This window comes from Paramacrobiotus metropolitanus, unplaced genomic scaffold (assembly GCF_019649055.1).
Source record: "Paramacrobiotus metropolitanus isolate TYO unplaced genomic scaffold, Prichtersi_v1.0 Parri_scaffold0000140, whole genome shotgun sequence".
Lineage (NCBI taxonomy): Eukaryota > Metazoa > Tardigrada > Eutardigrada > Parachela > Macrobiotidae > Paramacrobiotus > Paramacrobiotus metropolitanus.
The window spans coordinates 89,987-108,392 of record NW_026570360.1 but is presented as its reverse complement, the minus strand read 5'-3'; the positions used below and the strand labels follow the sequence as shown (position 1 = coordinate 108,392).

At 40.2% G+C, this 18,406-nt stretch overlaps 3 protein-coding genes across 7 annotated transcripts; all 3 read left to right on the top strand.

Moving 5' to 3' along the window:
• Position 1: 1 nt before the first annotated feature.
• LOC129599184 (U3 small nucleolar RNA-associated protein 18 homolog) lies at positions 2–2,287 on the top strand. The gene is made up of 3 exons (XM_055497337.1): positions 2–215; positions 372–1,042; positions 1,473–2,287. The coding sequence occupies exons 1-3, from the start codon at positions 176–178 to the stop codon at positions 2,193–2,195; spliced, it is 1,434 nt and encodes a 477-aa protein (XP_055353312.1). The 5' UTR covers positions 2–175; the 3' UTR covers positions 2,196–2,287.
• Positions 2,288–3,530: 1,243 nt separating this feature from the next.
• LOC129599225 (four-jointed box protein 1-like) lies at positions 3,531–9,190 on the top strand. Of its 3 annotated transcripts, none has more exons than XM_055497401.1 (3): positions 3,531–3,566; positions 5,915–6,111; positions 7,448–9,190. In XM_055497401.1, the coding sequence occupies exons 2-3, from the start codon at positions 5,997–5,999 to the stop codon at positions 9,058–9,060; spliced, it is 1,728 nt and encodes a 575-aa protein (XP_055353376.1). In that variant the 5' UTR covers positions 3,531–3,566; positions 5,915–5,996; the 3' UTR covers positions 9,061–9,190. The 3 variants fall into 3 exon arrangements, with proteins under 3 accessions (XP_055353376.1, XP_055353374.1, XP_055353375.1); XM_055497399.1 differs by lacking the exon at positions 3,531–3,566 and adding an exon at positions 4,342–4,391; XM_055497400.1 differs by lacking the exon at positions 3,531–3,566 and adding an exon at positions 5,327–5,499.
• Positions 9,158–16,952, top strand: LOC129599191 (ATP-binding cassette sub-family G member 8-like). Of its 3 annotated transcripts, none has more exons than XM_055497347.1 (13): positions 9,158–9,237; positions 11,420–11,546; positions 11,717–11,813; positions 11,922–12,444; positions 13,297–13,445; positions 13,572–13,792; positions 13,961–14,303; positions 14,385–14,502; positions 14,706–14,975; positions 15,189–15,578; positions 15,647–15,723; positions 15,828–16,237; positions 16,485–16,952. In XM_055497347.1, the coding sequence occupies exons 2-13, from the start codon at positions 11,449–11,451 to the stop codon at positions 16,678–16,680; spliced, it is 2,892 nt and encodes a 963-aa protein (XP_055353322.1). In that variant the 5' UTR covers positions 9,158–9,237; positions 11,420–11,448; the 3' UTR covers positions 16,681–16,952. The 3 variants fall into 3 exon arrangements, with proteins under 3 accessions (XP_055353322.1, XP_055353320.1, XP_055353321.1); XM_055497345.1 differs by lacking the exon at positions 9,158–9,237 and adding an exon at positions 9,534–9,789; XM_055497346.1 differs by lacking the exon at positions 9,158–9,237 and adding an exon at positions 10,914–11,176.
• The last annotated feature ends 1,454 nt before the right edge of the window (positions 16,953–18,406 follow it).

Below are 18,406 nucleotides of genomic sequence, written 5' to 3'. Positions count from 1 at the left end.
AAGTTTGTCTTTTTAAATTTTTCTGGTTTTCAAGAAGCAAAACCATCGTTTTGGATCGTTAGTGGTTTCTAATGATAAAAAAATGTCTAATATAGTAACAAGATTTGTTCTTTACTTTTAAAATTATTTTAGAGATTATCCATTTATTTAGCACTATTGTTTGATTTGTTTCACAATGGATGCATTTCAGCGATTTTCGGAATCGCCAGGGAGAGGTACGAGTTATTATTGATTGTATTATTTTATAAATTTTGTGACTGAAAATTTTTCAGTTTACAATTTACTGGCAGTTTTACGTTCCCAGAACTATTAATAATTAACAGTTCGTAAAATACCGTTCTACTTTATGTTGAACAAATGACATTGTGTAGATAAATCGGACACCGAACGGCGGCTGGAGCAGCTGGTCTTCGGGAACTCAACAGACTTTGAGCAGATTCTGGACAGGAATTTGAAACAATCGCTAGCGATTACTGAGGATTTGGTCCCGAATGCCGATCTGAGCGAAGAGTCAGGAGAACGGCTGGCCGTTTGGCATGATACAGATGATGAAGATAACTTTGTGGATGTTGCAAAGCAGCGGCGATATAAACGATTCAAGACTGCGGAGGAAAAGCGAGTTAGCGCCGGCACACTCAGCCAAAGACTTCGTAATGAGTACGAAAAGAACCTCCCGACACCTGCCTGGGCTGCCCAGCCCAAAAGCGGGCGCGATATCTCCGAAGAAGATCCTACAACCTCGCTTTCCTCAGCTACGGGGAATTATATCGATAAGCGATTTGAGAAACTCAAACTAAAGAATTTCGTCTGTCAGCGTGTGACGAATCTGAATTTCGAGCAGCCGGCCAAAGGAATTATCCATGCAGTTGAATTTCATCCTGCTGCGCAGATTGGGCTGGTAGCATCATTCGGGCGTAGTGCCACTCTCTTCCAAGTAGATGGCAAAGCGAATTCCCAGTTGAAAAGCGTATTTTTCGAAAGATTTCCCATATCGTGCTGTCATTTTTTGGATGAAGGAAACCAGTTCTTGGTTTCTTCGAAGGTAAGACTTTAAGAATAAACTGGTCTGTTCAGAGTGAGAAATTAAGGCGACTTGCTAAGTTTCTCTGCTCTAGAGAATTTTGCATGTTTTGGTCACCTGCGATTTTAATAATAAGCACTATAATTATTTACGTTTTCATGCTTTGTTTAATTTTTGAAGACACTTTTATTCAGTTCGATTGCGCTAGTATGCTAATATTCTTCGCATATCACATGATAAATGTGACGTAACATGTACTGTAGTTGCACACTGATTTCGAAATTATTGATTTTGTTTGTTTAATGTGACGTGATATCTAGTTAATTTCTTTTATGTTAGCCCTGTTAGCAGCTTGGTTCGTAGATATGTATATGATTTGATATGATTTGTATTGGTCGACTAGATGTTTGCCAATTTATGTCAAATTTTGTACCAACTGATTGAATTTCAGCTCCATTCTCATATGTATTACTTTGACCTTCCTTCGGAAAAAACGATAAAAATTCCTTGGAATAAAGCTATTCGGGATGAATCATTCAAGTCTTTCGTCGTATCTCCCGACGGGTCTTCCGTAGCATTTCTCGGTAAAGAAGGAAATATCCACCTTATTGATGGTCGTAGCAAAGAATGGATCGGCACTTTGAAAATGAACGGGATGGTGAATTCATTGTCGTTTTCCGGCAACTCACAGCACCTTTTGAGCATTGGAGACGCTGGCGAAGTATACATCTGGAATGTGAAAAGCCGCAAATGTGTGACGAAATTTACCGACAACGGTTGCGTGGTGGGAACTGCTGTTGCGGTCTCCCCTAACGACCGTTTTGTCGCTGTCGGATCCAACACCGGAGCCGTGAATATTTACGCCGAAAATGATTGTTTTTCCAAAGCCGCCCCCTTACCGGTGAAAACCGTGCTCAACTTGACTACTTCTGTAACATCGCTGAAGTTCAATTCCACATCGGAACTGCTGTCCCTTTCCAGCAACTATCTGCACGGTGCTTCCAAATTGCTGCATATGGAGAAAATGCAGATGATTCCGACCTTTCCCGAGCTTAACCATAAAGTCCGCAAAGTGGAATGTGTGGACTTTTCTGTCAATAGCGGTTACTTTGCTCTTGGTAACAATATGGGGGAAGCGCTTTTGTACCGACTTCCGTTCTTTGATACGTTTTAACGTGTTTTGTTGATTGTGGAAATATGAGCAGCACTGATTGCTGAAGTAATATGAGTGAAGAACAGGTTTGGTTGTATAAGAAACTATCAAGACGTTTCCGTTAACGAAAGTCAAAATTCAACTGCAGACGGGAGGTTTCTGCAGTCGTAGGAACTAGAGTAGGAATGTTGTTAATACCATGACATTCGTGATTTCCCAATATTTGAAGCAATCTAGTATAATTTCTTCCCCTCTCAGTACACTTTCTACAGCAAGTTACACATGCGAATTTATTTTATTATGCTGTTGTTTATTTCAGCAAATCGCACGGACTAACGAGAAAGAATATTGATAATTAACCTAACGCAGTGTTGCTTATTGACAGCATGACACACATCAGTACCGCCGCTGCAAACCGAATGCAGATCATGGTTAAAAGATAAAAGATTACGGCAAATCCAATCACCCATTTGATTGCCGCTCCATTGTGATACAATGCTATTGTTTTCGCGGAAGAAACAGATGCGCTCCTTTCAGGTTGGTGTGTGATGTTGGCAGAAGGGATCGAGGTGGAAATTGTGTTGAAAATTTTGTGTACCCAGAGTCAACATCATAAACCACGTCTCAGCCTGCCAGTGGTCAGGGAGGCTGTGTGCAGAATCTCATCAATATATATGCACTGAGAAAGGGCAAAAATTAAACAATCTCCAAGTGATTTATCGGGCAATTACATTGCAGACAATCAGACTGGCCATCGCCCAATGTGTCAGGAATTCTGTCATTTCAGGCAGGTGGAAGTGTTATTACTGGACACACTCTGTATGCACAGGACCTGCTTAGAATACGTATGCGTATGTAGGCAGTTGTGGAGGACACTTGAGCCGGACTTGTCCTTGTCCATAATATTCTTTTGACCTTACCCATAGAATTCTGGTTAGAAGTCTTTAAGCACGCTTACACATTCAAAAAGAAAAAGAAATGTTATACGCATATTTAATTAAATTTCAAGTGAGTCTGTCGAAAATGGTAAAAGTGGTGGGCGCAGAATTCCAAGCGATTCCCGCTTTTCTGACCAACTTAAGTATAATTGCCGGTCTGCTGCTTCTCTAGTGGCGATTAAGGTTAGAGACCAAAAAGACTGTATAAAAGAGATTCATTTTCGTCTTGCACACACTCAATCCTGTGAAAGGGAGCGTGCTGTGAGGTTAAGAAGCGACAAACATGATCCAAAATAAGCAAATAATGGTTTCTAATCCTGATTTAAGGCTGATACGGCACACCTTGAGCTAATTACTGTCTTGTTGCATCGGATAATCCCCTTCTAACCCCTCCAATTTTCCTGGTTATTACCAGTGAAATGGCTGTTCGAATACTCAATTAACTGCTGATAAGGTAAAGTGGGCTAATGGCTACTGTTGTGCCATTGATGCCGAGAAAAATGAGCTTTTAGTTTTAAAAAGAAAAAGATTCTGTCATATATACTCTGTATATACGCATAATCATTGATCAAGCGCTTTCCTCCTGTACGAGTAGCAATAGTAGTTAAAAATATTGTCCATTTGCAACTTACTGTTAAACACACCAGCGCGCACACGTTTTGTTTCTCTAAATTATTACACGATGTTTTTAAACTATTTGCGCTTTTATATATGGGAATGATGGTGCATATGACCGACGTTAGCAACATAACGTATGCATGCATGAATACCTTCGCAAGGGTATGCAGTATTATGCACTACTGTGCAATATAATTTTATGCAACAGACGGCCAATTTGAAAGAAGTCCATTAATGACGTTCAGGTAGTATTAGGCGGTATGGTCTTTAGAACCCGTAAATTTACAATGCGGGCATGTGCCATGGGCGGATTTTCATACAAAGCACGGAGTGTTACGTTTGAATACACGGACACCATTCGCATTCGGCATGAATTTGTGGCGTATCCGAAGTTATATAGAGTAGCAATAATAACACCTGCCACTGATCTCTGCTTACTGCCCACTGTCCAGTTAGAAATTGTAATTATGGCTTCCATGCTGGACATTCCTGTTTATTCATTAGACATGCTAGACAGGAGGCGAAAGCGATTTCCAGTATAATATCACCACGCGTGTAAATTTTGAACTCTTCCTCATCCATCATTCTTTATGCTCGACATTAATAGTGCCAAAATTTCGATCGGTGAATCTGCAGCAAGAAAGGAAATTTAGAGAAATATGTACGAATGCCTGGAACGTTTCATTATTTGAAAGTTTTCATTTAAAGACTCCTACTGTGTTCTCAACAAGCCACGGGCACCGGTATTTTGACCAGCGGTCTCAGCTGCTCGTTTTAGCGCTAGAATTGAACAGCTAGTGTCAACTTCATACGAGCACCTTTCCTTGTTACCGCAGTTGTTTGCTGTTGCTTTGTTATGTATGCAAACTACACACGCCAAAGTATTTTGCAGGTCTCAAAATGGGAAAACATTTTATTACCGTCCTCACATCATTTTTAACTTGGGTTAATCATCCCAAAACCGCTGCGGATGCGGAGTGTGCTGGATACTTTATTAAAAAAGGCAGTATTGCGTAGTTACGTAACATACAACTTACAAGTTAGTCGTTACTCGTTAGATCGTGCAATACTCTTTTATAATTACTGTCGGCTTGATACAATTGGCATAGTACTTTTGTCTGAACTTAATTCATAAAAATATTTACGATACAGCATTAAAAAAATTCTGCATAATTTAAAAGAACTTTATGTTCTTTGGAAAAGAGCAGAAACAAAAATTAACCACCCATGTCTCAGCCAGTTAAATCGGTCGATCTGTACCGAAGCGGCTGATCCGGTTTCCATTTAGTGCGCTTCCATCTAGATGATGATTACGGGCTCAGGCGCTCAGCTACTAGCACAAATCTGACCGCCTCTTTTTCCTCCAGAATTCTCAATACATAGCGCACCGGACGAAGTTGGTCTAGAGTTCTGTGGTCATTCAAAACGCTTTATTGGTCTCATGCGGCAAGATAAGATTATTTGATCTTTCGATTAACGTCAGTCACTCACACGAATAGCGACACCACGGTGTCAAATTCCAAGCAGAATCTTTTGTTGGGTTAGAATTACAGGTTTTATTGCAGTTTTGTTTGTCCCGCGTTAGGAAATAAGAAATCGAGCTTCTGGCAGACTTTTCCTATCATCGCAATTATTCCTTGCTTGGCTACTTGAGCAAGGCATATCGGCGGTTCGGTACATCTTCCGCGTCTGCAATAATTGCAAGTTGGTGTCGTGCACGTTTGCACAAATTCGGGTTTTGCAAAAGCAAGTTGGTTTTTCTCCTACAGGTATGCTGTATGCAGGTATGCTGTATGCAGATTGATTTATGTACCGTACAATATAACCTTTTTGTGATCATTAGTATTTAGTGCTATTGTTAATTTTTTTCATTTTCTTTCTTCGGTAGTCCATATATGCTTAGCCGGTTTAGCCGTCAGGATATCGCTTGTCTAGGGAAGCGCTTTCTAATGAATTCTTATTTATTCTTATTTAATGAATTCTTATTCTTATTTATGAATTCTTATTTATTAAACTTGGTATCGTAATTTGAAACTTTATCGACAGGAAACCTCTCCGCAGATTTATTCGTGTTTGCAGTTTCCTCACTTGCGATCTTGCATATACAGATACTTACTCATATTTAACTGGTAAAAACTGAAACATTGTTTTGCAGGATTTATAATAGAAATTTTGATATTGCAGGGTTTATTATTGTCACATTGATTGTGGAAGATACAGACTTGCAAACAGCGTAAGGTTACGGACTTTCAGTTCTGGAACTGAAATGACGAAAATGTGGAGTTTTTTGCCGGCGCTTCGTCTCTATGGATGGATGTTATTGTGTTTGCTATGTTCCACTCAAATCTCCGTGAATGCCGTAATCAGTACACTCCCTGAAGGTAAGAAAATGGTAGTCGGTGGTAAAACTTTGCATTACGGGCATTTAAAAAATGACGATAATAAACAACTGTTCAACAGGTCTACTTTATTGTAAGTTGACCTTACTTCGGCCACGGTATAAAGGAGTTCTCTGGTACTGAATGATATTGTGGAAAAATTCAGTACTTTTTTTGCCGTCGCACCTCATTAACATTTCTCGAAAGACAAAACAAAGACAATGGCCGAAACGGCCATCAAGTTGTAAACGTGTGGCAGTGATTTTCGGACGATCCATAAAGACTATAAACTTTTCACAGACTGAAAGTCATAGTAAAATTTTACGCTGATTCTGATTCTGAATCCGTAATTTGTTTTTGAAATTCCAAAAAACAACTGAGTCGAGTAAAGTAGTAGGAAAGTGGTTTGAATCGGACATGTATACATAGAGGCCAGGCAGGCAGCGCGCTAGCGACAGTCTGTCTGCGCCCTGCAGTTTCACTCACTCCGACTGCTGCAACGACTTATATAAGGCTCACTCATATTCATAATTCGACTTATGCAAAAGTCATAATTTGTTTTCAAATCGATAACGAGCATAGAGAGCATAAAAAACTAGCAAGAGAATGTGCAATCCGTTTTGAAAAATTCCAAGCGGTTGAGGCTGTAGGTCGTGCCACACGTTTCACGTCTTAATTACAACTTGATGCCTTTGACGAAAACATGCCGAAAAGTACTGAATTTTCATCCAGCAGATTTCAACTTCATTCAGTACCAGAGATATTTATCTCTTATATACCTTGCTTTGACTACGTACCCCTATGTTTTTTGATAATGCACTTAGATTTAATTTGAAAAATTCTTCATACCATTCTTAATTATTCATATTATATCCACCGGGATTAAGAAACTGCTAATTGAATTTATAGTAGGATTGTCGGTTATATTGTACGAGTAATTACTGTAGTTAATTGTACAACCGATGTCAGGCGCGTTGCTCTGTAGTCTGTACTTTATCCTACATGCATATGCGCAGTTGCCTATATTTAATGTTTTAAACACGTAACTGTAAATTATAGACTGTCATGCATGTAAATTTACTGGAGTCAATTTGCCTAAAGTACTCTTACGGAATTAATAAAATAGTGTGAATTGTTTAACAGTCAATTTCTAATGTTTATAAGCAGGCGTATAAATATATGGCAATTTTTCTTATTGCGCTCAAAATACCTTTTAAATCGAGATGAATTTATCCAGATAATTATGATATATGATACTGTTATCCTTCGTGCCTTATCCGATATGCTTCGGGACAAATTCTTGAGCGTGCGGTGTCTAATGTGGTGTCGGTTATTTCAGATGTCGTCGCTTATCCCGCCGTACACAAGTATGAAACCGTCAAAACTTATCCGCCGATCATATCAGCATTTCCTCGATTGGAGACGCTTAATCGGACGGTAATTATGCGACCAAAAAGCCCGAACCTTCCGGCCGTGTTCCATCCGCCGAGTCTAATCGCTTTTCTGCCGACATTTCCCGGTCAGCGCAACGATACCGGCAATCAGACAAAGACGAAAACCGATAACGCACATGTCAGAATCAGCAGGTTACCCGGCTTGTCGGATCTGACTGTCCCGCCGCGGTTTGACCACCTTCCGCCCTTTGAAAGCGATCCGGCTAATTTTTCTGGTCGAATTCACGGGCAAAAAGAAATGATTTTCAGGCTGACTGACAAGAAACCGGTCAGCTTATCGAAGATTAACAAGTTATCGGATGTTATTAGAGGGATTTACTGGATGTTGGATAGTCCGTCTGTTCGTATTGTTCACAAATCTGACGCGAACAAACGCCGGTTTACAGATGCGGAGAAATGGATAAAAGATGTAAAAACCAAGAGGAAAGTGGTGAAGTTGGAGTCGAATGGACTGTATTGTGGGCACCATTACCTGGTCACTTTTGATGACGGGACACTGGCCTGCACCAAGCAGCGCAGCAATTACGATCAAATTCAAGGGGAAATTTTTGCATACTTTTTAGCGGATCTGCTGGACATGCGCCACTACTTCCCGCCGACTGTCTTGACCAAGGCCGGACCCAGTCGACTTTTTGCGACAGTGATGGATGCTGTGCATAATTCCTCCACTTGGGATCCCGCTAAACCGCTAATTATAACCAAATTCCTCACTCATTTGAAGCCAATATTTCTTCCCAAAATTCTACATTCTTTACTGAAATTCATCGTCAACCAGACGAGTTATCCGACAAGTGAGCCGCAAAACCAAAACAGCACTACTGTAAATACGACTACTGCAAAACAAGCAAGTACTGATAATGAGCATAATCAGGCGGGATTGGAACAGGGGCACACTGTTGACGGCACTACCGGAAAAGAACCGGTCAGCGGCGATATAGTGCCCAATCACTCGGCTTCTGTTGACCGCAGTCCGTTTGTGCTGCCCGTGATATCAACGCGATCAAGCGAACTGGCCAACTGCACCGATAAGGAATTGCGTGAGCTGGAGCAGTGGTCGGATCTCGTGATGTTTGATTATCTCGTGGGCAATTTGGATCGCATCAGTAATTTGGCTGTTAATCTGCACTGGCATCAGCAGATGCTGTCGTTGCCAGTCCATAATATCTACCAGTCCGCCGAGGATGGGCAGTTCATTTTTATGGATAACGAGTCGGGATTGTTTCATGGATACCGTCTACTGCATCAGTATGACAAATATTTACAGCCGCTGCTGCGGTCATTTTGTATTTTCAATAAATCAACGGTACAGGCCGTGAAGAAGCTGCATCAGAGCCGTAATGCAGGCGCTACATTAATGAAAATGCTGGAGGCTGATTATCCACGCCTGATCAACCGCCTGCCGGGTATCGGCCCCAAAACCAGCCAAATCCTACAGAAACGGCTTCGTTATGCTTATAAACATATTCGATTTTGTGAAGATAATTATTATTTACCATAATCATGTCCCCTGATCCCTGATAATGAACTGTTTGCTGTAAATATACTTCGCAAGATTTCTATTTAGAGGATCTGTGTGATTAGGATTATCGGATCCAGAATTTGTGTGAATAACTGCGCTTTGGCCAGAATGCTGCACTTGCCCATAGCAAAATAAAATAATTAGAGTTCCATTTTGGTAAGACCGATATTAAACGGTGGTTTCTTAAATGTCATATAATTGTACATAAATAAATCCCATGCAAGCTATCGTGGATTATCGAGCTAACAAATCTTGAAACCTGCACCGGATATTTCACAATCATTACCGCGGTGCTGTAATCAAGCGTGACCATGGTTGTTTTCTTGCCGTAATAAATATGTTACGAGTGGGTTGAATCTCACACTTCCAATTTTGCGTGCATGTCCGACTGCCGACAAACGGTAAAAATGTGCAGCGAGGTCGATGGCTTTTTGTTGCGAATGCCACGAAGCTCATGGTCATTTCGAAATCAAAGAAAGCGTATGGCCAAATTACTACGGAAGAGATTAGTGCAAAACACTCTGCTTCTTATTTCGTGTGCTTTGGTCTTATTGTTAGATTTACAATTTAAGCAAACTTAGTACAAGCATGTAACACAGGATACGCTAGTAACGCTACTGTGTATTTATGAAATTATTTACTTTGTCTGGCTGTTAATTTCGGAACATGATAAACAAAACTTTGACAAAATTTATCCCGAATCAGCAGGTACGTTGTAATAATCTTTGTATACTACCGAGAATTATTACCGATATAGAACTATAGTAAGCTCATGGTAACAAACAAAACCCTCAGTGGTAAAAAATATTTTATTTTATACAACCTTATACTTCCACGCTGCATTGCAGAAGCATAAGGTTTTATAAAATAGACTACGCATAGCGAATTTCGTTGAGGCGTTAGTGTGTATCTGTGAAAAATTAGCGCATTATGCGCCGTTGATATCCTGTAACATTAGTCAACCAACAGAATTTTTAACTAATTAGCTAAAATTGTTTATAAACATTTTTGTGAGTAACCACCTTTTGCTTGCATAAAGGGCATATTCTACATGTTGAGGTCATAAACGTTATGAATTTTGCAAGGTAAGGGATCGTTACTGACACTGTTGTTGAGTCATAGCTTCTAGGAGTATACTTTGTATACTATACAACAAGAACAGACTCATAAGTGAATTCATTTTTTCGGTATCTTGCGTACTTGTATTTTGGTTCCGTGTGTGTGCTGTGCTTTTGGGCTTTTTTGCCAAGGAACGTTTTCACATATTTATAGATAAACATCATATAAGTAGATGTATACAATTAAAACAAATGTTACTGATATTTATTGCTCCAAAATCAACGTCACAATTCATATTCTAAAGATGAGTGCTACTTGTACTTTTGTTGTGTCTATATTAAAGCGTTGAAATATAATTAAATACGTAGATATTGTATCATCTGTACGCGTATCAGCGCATGTAATTACAATAAGGCAATACAGTACATTTTGTCTTCACCGGGGCGCTTATAACAAGTAAGACGGTCAAGTTCTAACAAATTCGTATTGCTTAAAATTTATTACGTACGATACAAGTTTAGATGAAAATATACACCACGTGTCTAGTAAATATTTAATCGAAAATTTTACATTCGTTTTGCATGCAGTGCGAATTAAAAAGCAACCAGCAAGGAATCTTTGTTGTGATATCTTTCCATTGGATTAGGCTTCCGTAAACTTAAAATACACAACAGAAGCATCTGCATTTTAGCGGTCTTTGCCGTTTACGAAAGCATTTGTATTGTGTCTACAATGATTTGCTGCTTGAGTAAGCGGTATCTGCGATTACAACCGTAACAAAGTGGATTACGAGGCTAACAAAATTCTTGCTTGAGGATAGTTGACTAGTTTCATTTGCCATAGATAGTCATACATATTTGCCAGCTGCATAAAAACAAATTCGACAGATGCGTCTGTAATATTTCGAACGTACTCGAAGATAGGCGATCGCGTTGTGGGTTTTCTATACCGAAAAAACCATTTCTGTTCGCACTGGTTGGATCTAGTGCAAGACGAAATATTGTTGACTTCTGAACATCGTTCTTTACAAAACTAGGCATGTGCATCATATGAGTCGGATATGACGATTCTTTTTTTTAAAAACATTCACTTATTCCATCAAACTACGTATTTTTAGCAAATATTGACCGCTTTTCCAACGTTTTAAGCGCTTGAAAACGTGTATAAAGTAAAAAAGTACTACATCGTGCCCGGCCCAGTGTGTGTCTTCCGCTAAATCAGTGATATGGGAGTACTTATTTTTTATCTCGATAAAAAATTTAATAAGTATTTTTCTTAGGATTTTGATTCCGGTATCGTAATCGAATAATGAGTACGGACAATCGCCGATACTTTGCACCTCGATCTCGAACAGCCATGAGTATGCAGCCGACAGCGGAGGATTTGCATGCATGGAGCATTTATCGGTATTACTACAGTATATATTATACATTAACACAGATATATTCTATGTGGATGCAGAATGTTATTATTGCTCGAATGCAGCCATACTTGACGTTTCTATAGTTTTTGCAGTTGTAGTAGATATTGCAGTGCAAACTTGCGATTTGACTTCGTTATAAGTTTTTCATTGCAGCCAAAACATCAACTCCGAGTTGACCACAAGCGCTTTAGGGGACAATCCGAAAGGAGGTGCTTTGCCGTATGGAAATTTTGCTTTACGGCCGCATCAGGTACACTCAACCACGATTTTAAATTTGTAAATTGATAAACATGTGATGTTCCGCAAATTGTATTATACATAATCTTTCGTATTACGTGACCCTGGACCTTTTTGGTAGGTGGATGCGATTCTGCATCGTGCAAAGCGGGCCAGCGTTGGGGCGTCATCCGAACTGCTCAACTCCACTAACGCTATGACCTATTTGAAATTCGGCCTACCCCGCGTATCGGTGCCTAATCTGAAATCAACTGGAACTTCAACGCCAGACACCACACCCAGCAAAGCCATCCGATTGTACGGATCTCGCGGTGTCCTGACGCATCCCGAACCGGCATTTGACCGCAACTCGCGGCTGCGCAAGAGTCGCAGCGAAATGGACATCCGCAAAGCATCACGACTGGGTCATCCCGTATTAGTCAACGACAATCCGCGCGGCAACGCCGCCGGTCGTGACCACATCAGTTTGCCGGTTCGCAGCCCAAGTGAAGGGGATATCAATCGCATTGACCAGTTCCGTCCGCTACATCGAATGCCGGGTCCATCAACCTCCGAAGGTCACTACACCGGCAGTGTTTCCTACCGGCATTCTAACAGTAAAATCGACACCGGCTCGTTCCTGGTGGCTCCATCCAAGCACGGAGGTAAGACAGCATCGAGGCGGAAAAGACATATTTGTGTTATTTCGTAGACAGTATTAAATCATATGTTCGCATGACACTGCTTTCCTGTAATGCTCTGGTGCATTTTCAATCGAAAACATGCTTCGTTTTCTTTCGTGTTGGGAGATAATTAAAGTGTCGACTAGCACTTAAGACGCATTTTGCTAAATGTGCACTGCTTCGTGTGATTTTAGTGCCAAATCAAGATGAAATTATCTTATTTCTGTGAGAAGAGAAATGAAAATAAAAGTGCCAAAAACTCTTAAACTTCGTGCGCGACTTATAGTTGTCTACTTTTGCGCGAGTAAAGTGGGTTCTGGAATAGTTTAGAATGGAGCTTACATTGATTAACCGGTGGCATTCTACGAGTAGAAGCTCATTTCACAATGCTTTTGGCATTTCATGGGTTTTTGTTTTGCACATGGTATGGGTGCTGTAGAAGCAAACGCAAATGATTTGATAGCATGGATTTTCAAAAAATATATACGATACAACATCCAAGTTAGTAAACAAAGAACGAAAAACCTGAGATATAACCTCGTTTGACCTTTTTCGGCCTCTTTCTTATATGCTTTATATCAGATAATGTCGGTGCTTTTGCATTTTAATAGTATGTGGTTATGTTTGAATATAAATGGTGTACTTTTAAGCTTATAACTGCTAAACTTATGCCTCTTCATACTTACCACAATTTTATGTAGCATTAATCATTTGCCTATAATTATAGAGGCGATTGTTTATTAATGAATCAGTCACTACATAATTATAGAAGCATAGAACTTTGGCGGAAGTATAGTACATGAGACTATTGTAATGCATGACATTACATTGCAGGTCATGATGGGCAGCAAGTAGACGAGCACCTTGTGACAAAGCGTAATGTGGAGCGCAAGAAAAGCTTCAGTACTAATTGTAAAGCCCCTTCAAAATCAGCGGATTATTCACTCATCGAAATCGAAAGCGGTACAATTTCAAACGTCCAGGTGCGCGTTTATTTGCAAAATTGACAAATGGTTTTCTAAGCGTGATAACTATCTGTATGTTCGTGATAATTATATGTGAGTTTTTGGTTTTTAAATGGTAAATATTAAATTGCAACTCTGTTGCAGCACATTGGTATCGGTCAACCAGAACCAGATGCGCGATATGCTCCATATCCCCACTCAAATACTGACCCTGAACGGGAAGATACGAGTTACGTGTCACCAATCATGCTGAATGAAAAGTATTTTTTGAACGGCAGCACCTCTCCTAACCGCGCTGAATCGAAAAGCCACACGCGGAACCTGTTTTCCACCATTCAGCCCCATTTACAAGTTCGAAGCTTAAGGTACTGCGACAGATGCAATCCTACCGTAATTTGAAATATATATTTTATTTCTGTAGCATCTTGAAGCATTATACATAAGAAAACTGAATTGTGCACGATATAATTACAACACATGTATGAGGTAACTATCGATATACTGCGCATACATGATACAACAATTACTTGCAGTCTGACGGAAACCGAAAGCAGGAAGGCAGCGTACAGTTTTAGTTCGGTGACCTTTGAAGCGAAAGCCGGCGATCTCGTGGGTATTGTCTCGACGTCGGACAAACAGGGTGACGATTTCCTAAATGCTTTGATTAATCGACGCGGGAAATGGGGATCATCGTTGAAAGGCGCCATTACATACAATGGCGTGAATGTGGATCCTATGCAGTTAGCCCATCGGGCAGTATACGCCGGAACCAATCTGGACTTCAATCCCAATATGTCGCTGAAGCAGACTGTCCTGTTCGCCAGCCACCTGGCCGAACCAGGAGAAGCAAACCGCAAAACAGATACACGGGGAAGGGTATAATCTTACAACTTAATTTAACGAGCCTCGTGCAGTTTCAAGCCGACTAGTACGAAAGACGTTTTTCAACAATTTCAGATCGAAGCATTAATCGGGGATCTTGGCCTGTCTAATGTGGCTGCCACTAGAGTTGGTGAACTCACGTGTTCCGAAAAACAACGACTAAACATTGCTTGTCAATTGCTGATCGATCCTGGTAAGAATTTTGAACTACAGAGTGCATGTGTACTTGTGTGTGGATATTTATAATTTTACATTAAGAGTGACAAAATGGACATCAAGCTCACCTTAAGCTTTCCGCCCATCATCCCATGGGAAATGCAGAAATCTCTGTAGTGAACATGTACAGATATAGAAATGTGCAATATAAAGAGCTTCAATTAATTCAAATTTTTGTAGATTTAGTGCTTCTGGATCGTCCAACCTTGAATATGGACATATTCGATACATTTTTTCTGGTCGAGTATCTTCGACAGTGGGCTTTGCGTGGACGCATCGTGATCATGACCTTTCAACCTCCGACATTTGAAATCTTCAATATGCTCTCGCGAGTCCTTATTCTCTCAAACGGATGCACGTTGTACTCTGGAAAACGCAAAGACATGATCACATATTTCGAGCTACTGGACTTTCCGTGTCCCACCCAGAAGAATCCGGCGGACTACTACGGTAGTTATCGTTAGCATGTACAATACATATTGCGCTACACATTTTGTTGTTAATACTTACGCAATATGTACGTGCGCGTAATTCTGCTGATAAAATTAGTGGCGTTTAATAACGTTTCTCAATAATAATATTAATTTAAACACCATAAACCAAAAACTGGATCAGTTCAAATATAAACTATACCTCGAAAGTTTTACAAATGAATGTTTGTAGTCGATCTTGTATCGATTGACCAAACCACAAAAGATGCCCATGAAGAATCCATCCAACGCATAAACCATCTCGCATCTGTTTTTTCCCAACGCCAGCCGAGGTTATCGGATCTGCAGGCGCAACCGGGAATTTTGCCACCTAAAATCTGGAAAGCCGGGTTTATTTGGCAGATTGTAGTGCTGTGGATCCGCGCTCTTATTTTCATGTTCCCTTATAATCTCATTGATGCCATGTATCAGATTGTTCAATCTGTTGCAATGTCGGTTTTGATTGGCATTGTGTTTTTTGGAATAAACAAAAATCAGGCTTCCGCCGATGACCGCATGGGCCTCCTCTACGTACTTCTCTCCATTGGTTTCTGGCCAATCGTCATACGCATTATCCAAAAAGGTCAGCTGATGCAATAATTATGTTTGTCTACACTCTGAATACAACATCTAAACGCGGTCTCACTGCAGAATACAACAACAAACGGTGGATTTACAGGGAGCTTGAAAACCGCATGTATTGCAAAGGAGCCTATCTTATTGCAAAGGTGAGTCAGTCATCGAGATAGGTAAGTATTGTATGTCGGTGCATGATAAAGATGATACATCTGACCGGTAAGCAATGAAACCGTACAACAATGGCTTTTTATAGCTCCTCTATTCGATACCGGTCACGGCAATCTCCATTGGTTCATACGTTGTTCCGGTGTACTTTATGTCCAGATTGCGGCAGGATGAGGATTTTCGACCTTTTTTCTTATACGTTGCCATGTTGTACCTACACCTATTAACCTGGCGCATTGTCGCTAAACTCGCCGTATACCTCTTTTCGTCCCCGGGATGGACTGTTAGCTTCATAACAATATTTGCTACGCTGTCGTTTTTGACTTCCGGTTATCCCGTGCATCCTAACCAGTTGTCGCCAGTGTTCAAATGGTTTGACTGGATTTCGCCAACGCAGTACGCATTCAGTCAACTGGCGCAAATGGAATTTCATGGTGTGGACAAACTTGAATGCCAAAAAATCCCTGTTCAAATCGGTGGTCTACCAATTCTAACTAGGTAAAGGATAAAAATTTTTCCAGTAATACGTGCCAAAATGCAATTATGTTAATCAAATGTTTCTAAATTTCACACGTTTTACTCTTTAAAAATTTTGTAAAAAGTAAGGATAACCTTGCGTATACCCCCACTCTATTACATTTATCTGTAGAAGTAGTCACTTCTCCACGTGTGCAGTTGGGATAAAACTGATTACTAATACCTTCGGTTTTCGGTGCAAGAATTTAATTTGTCCTGTGCACTCTAGCCCAAACTGTGGACTGGAGAGTGGACGGGACGCCATAAGCTTTCTTGGTTTGTCTCGACATTTCGGAATTGCCTTGGAAATCTGGAAACCATTTGTGGCTGTTGCCGTAATTGACACAGTAATGCTTTTCCTGTGCGCGATGGCTTTCCTGCTTGTTGACCAGCGGCCAAATACACGTGAATCTTATACGTATTAATGCGATTAAGTTACTGTTATTATGCCTTCTGCAAATTTGATGGTGTATAAAAACATGATCTATGACAATAGTTTTGGTTGTTTTCCTGTTTTTCCGTAAGTGTTATTTATTTCAGCCATGATCTTCATTTTTGATTGTTCTAGCACTATTTTTTGAATAATATAAATTTATTGCCCTGTAAACTTAAAAAATAAAACATACGGAAAAACAGGAAACTGCACTTGTAAACGGAATCCACTGGTATGCAGTAAGCTGCAATCTGGTACATCTTTTCCATTTACTTTATGCACCTGCATATTTAAATTTACGCAATGATTTTTCTAAACCATACTTTATTTATACACATTGCTGTTAGTTGTTCAATTGTTATATATTTCCGTTTTACTGGCGTCTTTTTAGTAAGTCTTCGACTTTGCAGAGGTTTTGCGTCATCGAAATTTAATGAACTTCGTTATAATCATCGTAGCGTAACAAAGCAAGTCACCCCGTCTGCCTTATGGAAAACTGTAGTGGAGTGGCACCATCATATCTACCGTACAGATATATACACACTTAAACTGACATGGTTATTATAGCGCATGGATATTTCTGAACGTCTAGAATTTTAGAAAAGCGATCAGTAGGCAAAAAAGAACAGACGCAACCGGAACAACATAGTTAGGCTGCAGGTTACCGCCTGATGACATAAGCAGGCTTATATCCGAAATGGCCTCTCCCAGCTGATCCCAGATGGCGTTTAGTCCACTTAGTCCTTGTTGACCGCCGTCTCCGGCTCCGCTACCGTCGGTCCCTTCGTCTGTGGTCATCATGCTATCCTCGGTGGTCATAAAACTGCCACTGTTATCAAAACCATTTGGCGGTGGCCGGTTCCTTTGCGCTTGGATGAAACCGATTGCACAAAAAAGTGTTAACCCGAAACATAATTGTTTTAGATATCGCTGCATTTTCGGCTAGAAGGCCGGTTAATGTTCAAAGCAAAATAATCTCCAACACTTTAAACACAAGAGAGGATTGATGCTCCCGTAATGCCATAGCAAAAATTAGTCTTTAATTTTCTTTTATATATGCGCTAAGGTTACGGTTGCCGACAAAATTGCCGTTCGACATTCTCCGTGCCCATGACAGCGGCGCTCAAATGTACACCGTCGACAAAGGGACTGATGACACTTGTCTTTTTTCCGCGCTTTCAGCAGACATGCTGGTTTCACTGTATGATTAACAAACCGCTTTGTAAAATCTACACAAACTAACTGCAGTTTTCAAGTTAGCAACAAACAGCGTATGCAGCTGCAAACAGACAGGCGTCGTTTGAAATTTAATAAGCTCGGTTTCCTTATTCCTGCAATTGTTCTATAATCGTACTAAATCAAAGATGATAATTTTTGTCTCGGGAATAAATGGCAATTATTTTCAATCAAAGAGTCCGCCATATATTTGCAGCAATTATAGCTAGAAAAAAATGCCTTACATCGTTCGTAATTTGGCAGAATTTAAGAGCGAAAGAATAAAATGGCCGCAAATGCGTCGTATGCGCGTATTTCTGACAGCCGTACGGTTTAATCCAAGCAAAAATTTCTAAAGCCATTATTTCACTTTTTCAACCGCACTATGATATCTGAGTGGACAATTGCGCGAACAATTACATGCATTATGTTGCGCCTCCAGATTAATAGTAGTACTATGCAAATTACAAACCTCATTATATAGTGTATTATTAGTTGACAAA

Excerpts from the sequence above, each read along its gene's own strand:
- LOC129599225 (XM_055497399.1), top strand. Across the intron at positions 6,112-7,447 it reads AATCAGTACACTCCCTGAAG|ATGTCGTCGCTTATCCCGCC; the intron begins GTAAGAAAATGG and ends CGGTTATTTCAG.
- LOC129599191 (XM_055497347.1), top strand. The coding sequence starts at position 11,449 with ATGAGTACGGACAATCGCCGATACTTTGCACCTCGATCTCGAACAGCC. Across the intron at positions 13,793-13,960 it reads TTACAAGTTCGAAGCTTAAG|TCTGACGGAAACCGAAAGCA; the intron begins GTACTGCGACAG and ends AATTACTTGCAG. Across the intron at positions 14,976-15,188 it reads GAATCCGGCGGACTACTACG|TCGATCTTGTATCGATTGAC; the intron begins GTAGTTATCGTT and ends GAATGTTTGTAG.
- LOC129599184 (XM_055497337.1), top strand. The coding sequence starts at position 176 with ATGGATGCATTTCAGCGATTTTCGGAATCGCCAGGGAGAG. Across the intron at positions 216-371 it reads TTCGGAATCGCCAGGGAGAG|ATAAATCGGACACCGAACGG; the intron begins GTACGAGTTATT and ends GACATTGTGTAG. Across the intron at positions 1,043-1,472 it reads AGTTCTTGGTTTCTTCGAAG|CTCCATTCTCATATGTATTA; the intron begins GTAAGACTTTAA and ends ATTGAATTTCAG.